Source organism: Cygnus olor, chromosome Z (assembly GCF_009769625.2).
Source record: "Cygnus olor isolate bCygOlo1 chromosome Z, bCygOlo1.pri.v2, whole genome shotgun sequence".
Lineage (NCBI taxonomy): Eukaryota > Metazoa > Chordata > Aves > Anseriformes > Anatidae > Cygnus > Cygnus olor.
Window position 1 is genome coordinate 10,392,464 of NC_049198.1, and position 11,286 is coordinate 10,403,749.

An 11,286-nucleotide genomic window follows, 5' to 3' on the forward strand; every position below is an offset into this window, starting at 1 on the left:
AGATTGCTGGTACTGTTTTCCTTGTGGCTTATGTCTTTGGTTCTGCTGTTGTTGTAGCCACAACTGATTGTTGCAAACTCCTCTCTGCTAGAAATGGGGAAAGTGGAAACGGAGGCTGCATGCAGAGAACCCTCCATTGTCTGTCTGGAATTGCTCTGGTGAGATGCAGGTTAGAAGTGAACCAGAGAGACCATGAGGCTAGAGGTGGCACTGCAGGAAAGGGAAGATGTGATGGGGTGGGAAAGGAAGGTGGGAGCCATAGGAGAGGAGGAGCTGTGTGCTGGGACCCAGTACGTGGATGTCCTAGTGACTCAAGCAAAGGTCTATGCCTCTTACACAGATACAAAGCTGGTTTCCAAACCTGTGTCCCTGCTTTTAAATCTTTACCTGAGGTACTAGCACTGGTTTCTCTTCCTGGTTTCAAACTTATATGCTGTTAGTGGATAGCTAAATGTCACTTGTAAAGCCTATTTTTAGTAATTGTTCTTTTAAATGTCAAAGCATTTCCATTTATTCGCTGAATTTGATATGTTGACAATTCCGCTGTGCTATTCATCATATTTAACCATTGTATTATTTCATTTTGAACATCTTCTTAGCAGTAAAAGATGGAAAGGTAACTGTGCTTTAATGGCTTGCATGCCACTTGCATGTCAATGAGCACAGTGTGCTCATTCCATAGCTGAGCCCCACATCCGTATTTGACATTTCAGTATAGCATGGACTGTATGGCAGTGGACTGGTTTCAGTCAGTTCCTGCTTTCACGCCGTTTCTGTGATCTTCAAGACTTGGCTTATGATGGGTCATAACCAGATTGTTGCCGACTGACTCTTAGGTGCTCAGAGTTGTGTGCGTGCTGGGCCATCACTCCATACTATATCCCAATCTTTGTGGTGTAACACCCTATATAGAAAGCAAAACCACATCAGAGTGGCTTCAGCTAAGAATAATGGAATTTCTCAAAATATGGAAAGGATCATTTCTTTTTGCAAGCTGAACGAACAAATTGCTCTCAAGTGTGATGTGTCTTTTGTTCAGAGGTGGTAGGCTGTCTGTGAATGATGTGCATAAGGAACCGGATAGCATGCCTCTTGGTAGCAAATACGGTAAGTAAGCAGAAAACTTCAGGGAGGAAGAGTATGTAGTTGAGTGCATAGTTTATGGACTTGCAGTGTTTTTACCTTATGTAAGAGAGCTGATAGCTCTGCCACTGATAATCTTGTTTTTGCTTCTCTTACCTGCCCAGCTTTCAGACTCGTATTGATGAATGTGTCAAGCAGATGTCTGATATCCTCTGCCAAGTGAAAGGGACAGGAAATGTTGCCGCTAATGCCAGAAACACAGTTGCACAAGATGCAGATAATGTCTTGAGGCCGTTGATGGATTTCCTGGATGGAAAGTAAGCAAGTACTCAGATACACATTACACATACAGCACATCAGATTGGGAATGGTGGGGGAAGGAAAAATAGCTCTGTGTTCTTGGGTAGTTCTTGAGATGTCCAGCCTGTGAATTCTCATGGCTTTTCTTCCAATATCTGCATTTTTCTCAAGGCATGTATCATCTCTTCATGCAGTGCCAGAACTCACTCTGTTCCCTTTCTCCCTCTGGCAGCTATAGCAATCAGCAAACACACTGCTGATCAGGTAGTGGAAAAGGCTGAGGCATACGGTAAACTCTAAATATTCAATTTGTGTTTTTCTCCTATACATATTGTACTGTAGCCAGTTAGCAAACATACTGCAAAACATACTTGCAAACTTGATACATGCAGTGCTCGGTATCACAGTCATATCAAGAATGTGTGTTCTAGCCATACCCAGTGTTATTCTGACTAGAAAATGAACTTCTGAACTAGCTGATGTACATAAGTTTTCTGCAAGTTGAGCGTGGCTTAGGTGAACTGCAGATCCATTGCTTTAATTAACTGTTGCCATTAACACATGATTCAGCTGTTCAGGGACTTTCTGTTGCTAATTGCACATAATTCTTTTCAGCTAAGCCTTGGCCTACTAAGAGAAATAGTTTTTAATCTCTGTAGAAGTTAAAATTCTCATTGATGGACAGCAGTTCTTTATTTTGAAAGGTGTGGCCAAAGATTTTCTTAATAAAAAAATGCTGTGAGAGATGTGAAGGCTTAAAAGCTTAAAAAATAAATTTATTCTGTTGTTTTTTATTGATCATCCCATCTTTCTTTTCAGTCACTATGTAGTAAGTGACTCTTTGCAGCAATCATTTCATCTAGGAGCCCTCTCATTTGAGCATTTTCCATGCATGCCTTCACTAATCCTCAGAAGCCACCTTTCTTTGTATCAGTAGGAACCTGGGACGCTACAGGCTTTTCATACAACCATGGAGCAAGTCATTTTGATAATAATCCAAGCCTGGGGTATTTTCTTTCCTCCTCTACAGAAGGAAATTCATTTTTATTGCCTCCTGCATCTTACCCATAGCAGTCTTGCCCCTGTTGAATTTTGCTCATTTACTAACTGTAGCAAATCTAGGAGAAGATGTTACACAGTGTAGAAAAGCTGGCTATCATCTGTGCACTGCTACTAGCTGCCGAGTTCCTGTTTTATAGCTCTCCCAGTGTGGTTAGTAAATGCCATTGGAAACACTTGTTGGGATTTGAAGAAGAATCTTGTGTTTCTTGGCCTTTTTGGTAGCCTGCACAATAATAAAGGAGGAACAAATAGGGAGATAAAGTATTTTGCTTTATGTAAAAGGGAATAAACACGAGGCATGTGATGGGTGGTGAATGCCATTGCAACAAGATATAGATGAGTCCAAGAAATGCTTTGAAGTGCTTCTGTAGGTGGAGCACTTAGGGACTTCTACAGCTATCGGACGCTGTGCATTTGCAGGAACTTCTGCATAATAGTCTGGGAAGTATTCATTTAGGTATTCGACAAAGATTATTATAATGAACCCTTGAAGGTATGAAACCATTATTCTGTATTTGTAATTTTTCCTATATATTGTGTAAGCCCCATACAGTGGGAAGTATCTTAAATGGAACCAGCTGAGTGGTATCTGTTCTTATTTGAAATATTCCCAACCACCATAACATAGTGATATCTTTCATAATCCCCAGGTCAATAGAACTAACTGAGATCAGAAATGTCAATAATCCAAAGGTCTTCAGCACTAGAACTCCAAGGAGGTAGGGAGACTGTACTATATGAAAAAGGAAGATTTCTTTTTACCCTTAAAGCAATCATTATGAGAAACTGCTTTGGGTGGGGCATTGATTCTGCCATACACATCTCCTTTTTCCTTGCAAATTGCATTCTTTGAATTTGCTCAGTTCTTGTTCTTCTCTCCCTACAGCCTGACACTGTTCGCAACTGTGTGTGAAAAGACAGTGTTGAAACGGGTGCTGAAAGAGCTCTGGAGGGTGGTAATGAATACCATGGAGAAGCTGATTGTGCTGCCTCCTCTAACAGACCATACGGTAAAGCATTTTCTCCTTCCTGACTCATAGCAGAAAGTGTTGCCGTTCCCTGTGTAACTCAGCTCTTTGGCCTAATGAGTCATCTGTCCAGGTAAATTTGTCTGCATGTAGCCTGCTCTAGGATGGAAAAATATATCCAGTAAAGTAAGACAGCAGCTCTATTTATAGTGGGGTTGCAAGACACAAAGCACACTCCTTTTAAAAAAAGAAAAAAAAAAGAAAGAAAATCCATGATCTAAAAGGAGTTGTCATCAGGTATATCAAATCACATTGATTAGGGATTTGCAGTCCCTTAGAGAAAGCTGTATTTAAGGGCTTATTTGGTAGTTAGTGATGGCTTCTTGGCATTAGATCAATGCCTGTAAATACTTTTGCCTAATTATTGTCATGTGTTGGTCAGGTGTTCCTCTGTATAGATGTGGTTAATTTGGACTTCCTTTTTAATGACATCTTCCATGAGGTTTTAACATCAATATGGGTTGGCATGCTTTCTGTGTGTCTGGTGTTGGAGAGTTGGAAGCATGTTCAGATAGTTTGCCTTCAAAGGCAGTCTTTTATATAATCGTTCAGCTGTGTGGATGTGCTGGATGAATGTGTGTCATGAATGTAGTGACATTTTTAACAATGAAAGATTAACCTCTTTCCTACTTTTGAGAAACCACAGAAACTGATTAAATGTCAGTCATGTACACCCAGCTGCTCTGGGGGATGACACTCAGTTGTAGGCAGCGTGAAGTTTGGACTACAACCTCATTATTTGGAGATGATCCAGAACTTCTTTTCATCTATGTTGGAGTGAACTTGTGGTCCGTGGCTAATTTATGCTGATTTATTTCATCCCAGTTGTGGGTAGGACAATAGTAGTTTTCACTGTTCAGCACTTGCCTACATAATTTGAGTGGACTTCTTGGGTTGCAACATATAGAGAAGTGATGCTAACCGGCAATTTGCACTAGGTATTTCTTGCTCTGAGAGAGGGAAGGCCTTTGCCTCTGGCCTTGATGATGACAAACTAAACAGAACCACTGAGACAGTGTGCTGTCATGCCTCCTAAGCACCAAATTTGCATGAGGTTTAAATTTGCTAAAGACTGCTTGCTCTGAGCTCAGATTTTGAGTGATCATTTCTATTTCCCCTTTTAATTCATAAGGGAGGAAAAAAATTGATTTCCCTTTGTTGAACTGCTGTACAAAGTAATTTTTGTTGGGGTCAGGTGCTAAAATGCATCATGTAAGAGCAGCATTATTATGACCCTTCAGAAATGGAAGCATTTAGATCAAGGGCCTCAGAGAACCAGGGGCGAGCTGCTTGAGCATTATTCTGGCTAGTTTTGAGTTTTAAAGGCAGAGTGTGATTCAGTGTTTGTGTTATGAAGAAGGCAATAACTGTGATCAGGCAATTCTTCCAACCTGTAGGATGTTGCTATAAGCAACTTTTTTTTTTAACAAATAGTTTCTTGTTGCCAGCACTTCAGCTTCAAATTGAGAAGCTCTTTTTATGTAATGATGCGCACCCTCAGTTTTCTGAGATAATATAAAATGTTCATGGCCAGATTTTTAGCTGTATAATCAATTATATCATAGTGAGAAGGCTTTCCTCCCTGTCCTCAGCAAGAGAAAGCCAGGTGCTACCTCTGAGTGTTCAATGGACCACAGTGGGATGGTGTCCCTCTTAAAAATTCTCTGCAGTCTTTAAGATGCAGGGGATATTGATGGTAGAAAAGAGTCTCTTTTCTGGAATGTTTAATTTTTCTACTTTGTGTAAACTTGCTGGAGTTGTGGAAGTGTTTCTGACAGTGTTCATGGAATGCATACTCTGGTAGAATCATAGAATGATAGAATCAGTAGGGTTGGAAAAGACTTCCAAGATCATCTGGCCCAACCATCTCCCTACCCCCAATATCCCTCACTAAGCCCTGTCCCTAAGCACCACGTCCAACCGTTCCTTGAACACCCCTAGGGACGGTGACTCCACCACCTCCCTGGGCAACCCGTTCCAGTGCCTGACCACTCTTTCTGAGAAGAAATGTCTCCTCATTTCCAACCTGAACCTCCCCTGGCACAACTTGAGGCCATTCCCTCCAGTCCTATCGCTAGTTACCTGAGAGAAGAGGCCGACCCCCAGCTCTCCACACCTTTCTTTCAGGTAGTTGCGGAGAGCAATACGGTCTCCCCTGAGCCTCTTCTTCTTCAGACTAAACAACCCCAGTTCTCTCAGTCTCTCCTCATAGGACTTGTGGTCCAGGCCCTTCACCAGCTTCGTAGCCAACATTGCCTTTGTAGAATGCTCTCTACACACTGCACTAAGTCTAACTTTGCTTGACTCAGTCATTGCACAGTGCTTTAATGTCAGATTTTCTCCAGTACAGTCAATTCCACATAAATTAGTTCAGCCAGCATTACACAAGGAAGAAAAACCTGAGCTTTCCCCTTCTGTTCTCTGCTGCTTCTGGAAGATTTTGTGTAGGGTGGGGCTCAGATGAGACAGCAGTTAGGTACTTCCAGTGAACGATGCATTGGGGTTTGGGCAGTTTTATGGCCTGACTGATGACATGAGACACAGGTGCCTTAATAACTTTCAGATGACTGTCTGCTACCTGTCTGAGTATTGACTGGCTGTGTGTTGTGAGATTAGTAGCAACATGATCTCCAGTAATTCACAGAGCAGTTGATGCTTCACTTGTTTTAAGTAAAGATCAACATTTAATTGAACACACTCTGCCTTGGATGAGTGGATATGCAAACATAGCTCTCTGAGAATCCATATTTTGGGGTTCAGTGCACAGCACTCGGGGATATTAATGGGTTAGATATATATTTCTTTCTCCCTTCCTGCTTAACATGGGACTATAGTATTTCATCAGAGGCTGCTCAGGTCAGTGAAGAGTTGATTAATTCTCACACAGCTGGTTCCTCCACAGCCTCTCCTTTATTTACTTCACACGGCACACTGCAGCCATTCATGTGAGGCTCCATTTGTGCTTGCTCCTGCTGTGCTTTTTTCTCCTCATCAGACTTTTCTTCACTAAATGAGAACATGGTCCAGAATAAGAACAAATTTGGTTTAAGCTGCAGACAGATTTTACACGTGACTTCCAAACTGGCTGTTCATTAGGCTTTTCTCCGAGCAACGCTAATCCAGAGCAATACTCCAGTGGAGAGTGTGCCTATGAGAGGTTTTCTGAAACCTTTCTTAACTTGTGTTAGTTTAAATCTCTCCCTTTTGCTAGCTGGGGGAAAAAAGAAGTCCAAGACTACCTCTGTGATGAGGAGAGAGTTTTCTTAGTCTTCACTGAAACAATGGTTTGTGAACTGTACATATGCCCAGATCTCTGTACCTAGAGGAAATTATTGTCCCTTTTTCATTCCCACTTTTAAACCTATTTTCTCAGTGTTTAATATACCATGACACGTTAAAAAGTCTGATTTTTAATGGATAGTAGCAAATGATGATGATGTTTTTTAAAATTAACGTAAATGCTGCTAATAAAGGATCAGATTTCATTGTTGTTGAATGTATGAATTCAAAAGATTTGAGAAAGGAATGTACAATACCACATAAAACTTCCTTGCACTTTTATGTCTCAGAAAATAAGTCTGAGTAATAATACATTTTCCAAAATAGGACTGGAATTCAAAAGATTTGCAGTAGGCTTTTGTTTCTTAACTTTGTCAACTAAGCAGTAGAACAGTTAAACTGTAAGAGTTTGAGTCTCTTGGAATATAAATCAGTACATTTCTGGCTTGTAGCAATTATACTTGAGTCAGCTGATGGTCCTTGTCCAAATGCTTTTGCTGGGGAAAAACAAATTCATACCTTTAACACTGAATTTAAAATCTCCATGTTGCAGACTACAGATGTTTTTCAGGTTTCCAAAAAGTTTAGGAAGCTGTAATTAAAGTCATAGAAAGAACCAGGCAAACCAGCACTGTCCAATGTCTGTCCCCTTTTCAGCTGTGTTTGCCACAGACCTTGGTAGAAACAGTTCATAGGAAGGTCTTAATTTTCCTTCATCTTCAATCCTTGAAATTTTAATTCTATTGTGGGCAGTTTTTCTCAAAATGACACAATAAGTGAGTGTAGTTGTTTTAATTCCCTAGAGCTGCCCTGGAATAAACGCTGTCTGTAAATCTTTGTAATGTTTTCCATGAATAAATAACTTTTTGAGAATCTTGTTTACAAGAATGCTGCTTGGCAGAGAAAGGAGCTGTCCAGATTTTCATTAGGCGTTACCAACATCGATGACAAACTCCATATAACAGTAAAATAACTTCTCCTTGCAGACACAGTGACAGAGATTGGCACTGATTGATGAGGATTAGAAAAATGGGCAAGAAGAACTGAAGAGCAGTTATCAGCTTTGTTCCTTGAAGCGTATCACATCACTGGGTATTGCTCAGTGTTACTGACCTGCCCTCCTTTGAAGCCTGCAGCAGGGAGACTACGTGCCTAGGCTAATTAATGTTGTTGAAATGTGTGTATGTATTTATAGGGAAAAAAAAAAAGTCCAATGAAGGCTGAAGATCCTGGATTAAAAAATGTTAATGTTACTGTGTTTTGAGGATGCTCACTTGATTTTTTCAAAGTCCAGTTTGTAAAAAAAAAAAAAAAAAAAAAAAATGGTATTTTTTTTCTGCTTGGTCAACAGGCTTGAAAACCATGTTTTAAGACCTGTAAGTCGAACAAGCTCTATGATCAATCGCACAGAACAGCAGGCGCATCTGACAGCATTCACTGTTGGGTACCAAAACATTGGCTGAATCCATGTCCCCTGGATTATTTGATGTGGCCCACAGTGAAATCTCTCTTCATTGCTCCTGGAATGCAATCATTGCCCTACCTTGCTTGCTGGAAATACAGAAGATTTTATACACTTTCAGGTTTTAGGGAGTTGTACTATTTTATACTGTCCACTAGGTACTGGCAGCAAGTGGAGCTCCCAGTCTAATTTTAAAAGCTCCTCTTTTTGGATGCATTATCCTTATCTGCATTTTCTTTTTCATTAAGAGTTATGAATTTAATCAATTATCAAGAGCTTTTGCTTATCTATGAAGTCAATAATGTTCGTTCTGTATTGATTTTTATTCAGACACAGGTTGAGGAACAATGAGGGCTAGGTAATGGTTATAGATAGAGCAAATCAAGATGTTGTCTGATTTCAGGTCACAGAGTCTTTCAGTTTGAGCAATTTCAGAAGCTAAGGTATCTCATCTAGGAATTCACTTCTGGATTGCTGTTGTAATGGGAAGAGGGTGTCCAGTGTCCCTAGAGCAGCTCAGTCTTCCCAGTGTTACTGTAACAAGCTGTAAACTGCCTTTGCTTTTCTTCTGTACAACGATAGATGCAACTTCTAGTGACAGGTATAAAGATGCTTTTCTGCTCAGGGAAGTGCATCAGTGGGGCTGATCTTAACTTTTAATCCAACGAAAAAATATAAAAATGCTCTTAACAATGATTTCTGCAGTAGAACCTAGTTCATGGGCTTATCTCTGCAAATACATTGTTCCTTCTCCACAGAGTGCTGAGTTAAAAGGCAACAAATGAGTAAATATTGAAGAATGCAGCAAAGAAAACGAGCTAAGTGGCATAGGCAGGGGCAAAAGACAATATAATAATTCTGGTCTTGCATCCTACCATGTTACCATTTCAGGGATTTGTGGATGAGCAATGTTGATAGGCAGTTGTGGTTAAGTAGGAGGATGAAAGAGTATTGAGATAAGAAAGGATAGCAGAGGAAAGCGAAGGAGGACTGTAGAAAGAACTGCATTTATTGGAGACCTTTGGGGAAATGTGGTCCTTATGGAGCCAGCAAGCAGTCCCTAACGATGACGATCTGTATCTTCTCCCAGCTGTCTTCCTGAGCAGAAAGACCCTGCTGGGTGGAAAGTGCCACCCACCAGTGTGTCTGATTGTCCCTGAAATCTTATTTCAGGCGTTCAGCTGGGACATCCCCCAGGCCTTTTGTAAGTGATACCTGTGGTGACATTTACACCTACTTCTACTGCTAGCCCCTAATGACTGATTGCGAGTGAGGAGAGCCAAAGATCATCTTTGAGAGAACATCTCTCCTGACATACCTAAAGCTTTCCTGAGACAGATAATGGAAGTGACATTTAAGTAGGGAAGAGCCCATAGCTTTTTGTATAGAGGGCTGAAGCAGAGAGCAAAGTTTCATGATATGATGGATGAACGATTCGTAGCCAGAATTACAGTAGGCTGGGGTTTTATTCCGAGTGGAGTAATAGGCAGTTGTGACTTTTTGAAGAAAAAGTCAAGTGTAGATCAATGAAAGAGAGCAAAGTGGAGGAAAATAAATTCCAGTGCGCCCCATAAAATGTCTCTGGGAGGAGAGGCAAGAGAATTAGACTGGTTGTTTTTTTTTTCTCACTTAATTTTGGGCTTAAGTCCCCAGGCAAAAGGAGTATTACACAAGAGAGAAATGCTGTGCTGGGAAGAAGGAAAAATATTTTTGCTGTAACCATTGCAGGGAAATTATTTTTAAAAATACATTATAGTAAGAAGAATCCCTTATTCTAGTGTGTAAGTGGCTTGATGCAAAATTTTCTGTCATTGGGATTTATCGTCCCTTTTTGTTTCTTCATTGGTCATACAGCATCAGTAAGCCACAGTGGGGGAAGAAGAGCCATGGCCAAGCTCTTGATGTGTAAAAAAGATGCTGTAATATATACTGGATTTCGTTTGCCATTGTCTCACCTGAAAACTGCTCAGATCCAATTGTTTCTGACCTGGGCTGTGCTTACCCCTACCCTATTGATTGTTCTTTACTTCCTCAGAGAGATTGTCATCAGTTTTGTGTTCTTTGCTTTGGACAGTCTTACCCAGTATTTATTCATGTGTATTTAGACTTGAAATCTGGAGGAGCACCTGGCGATGAAGCCAGTACGCTGCCTTCACCCCCAGCCTGTGCAAGCTGTTTGAGGGTGCATCCCCTCTGGAGGATAGGTGGCCACTGCAAGCAAGAGTAAGAAAGCTAGCAGGATATTGTGCTCTGAAATAGCTCTGGATTTGGCATATACAGAAATGTCACGTTTTACACTAGGTAATAATTTGGCGAGGAGACAAGTTGTTGTGACTGGCCTTGCAGTGGTTATGTAAAGTTCTGTCTGTGAACTGACTTGACTTGCTGAAAGGAAAAATATGCAAAGGTTGTGTATAATGTTTTTTCCCTCCATTCTTCTCTAACTTTTTACAATCATAGGGCACACAGTTGATTTTCAGTGCTGCTAAGGAACTGGGACACTTGTCAAAGTTGAAGGTATTGTTGTGCATGGCTTGTGTTTGTGTCCTTGTGTTTAACCGTAGAAGTGTAGTAGTGCATAACATGGCTTGTGCTTCCTGTGGTCTGTGGCTGAATGCAATTATAAAGAATGGCTTTTAAATGCATTAAATGTGCTTTTAAATGCATCCTGCTAATGTTAGTATTGTGTTGAAATGAAGTGCTAAATTTTATTGTGGGTTTAATCATCAAAGTAGTTTATTTCTTCCATAGATAAAGTGATCAGTTTGGTATATCTATTAAAAATGAAAAAAGTAGAGATACTGATATCTGGCCAGTTCCTCTGTATCCCCTTTTATAAAAGGGAGTCCCTTATGTGATCCTGGTAACGAGATATCGGTAGCAAAGATGCTTGTGCTAGCTATTGATGAATTATAAGAACTGTTACAAAAATAACTGTCGCTTATGGAACAGAGCCTGTGTCTGTAAATTCCTTCTGCGTGGGCTCTCTTTACAGGCAAGCTGGCATTTAGCATGAAGGCTATGTTGATGTGTTTTGACACTGCATGACGTGACAGTGCATGACACGAGCAT

The 11,286-nt window shown here is 40.6% G+C and overlaps 1 protein-coding gene across 9 annotated transcripts in view; it reads left to right on the forward strand.

The window, feature by feature from the left end:
* Nucleotides 1-11,286, forward strand: part of UNC13B (unc-13 homolog B) — a 212,485-nt gene that overhangs the window by 186,784 nt on the left and 14,415 nt on the right. For 8 of the 9 annotated variants that reach the window (XM_040540269.1, XM_040540270.1, XM_040540271.1 and 5 more), the window contains 3 exons: nt 1,248-1,400; nt 3,332-3,455; nt 10,675-10,731. In XM_040540269.1, coding sequence (XP_040396203.1) covers nt 1,248-1,400; nt 3,332-3,455; nt 10,675-10,731 — 334 coding nt within the window. The remainder of the gene's footprint in view (nt 1-1,247; nt 1,401-3,331; nt 3,456-10,674; nt 10,732-11,286) is intronic. The other variant, XM_040540267.1, reaches the window with a different exon arrangement.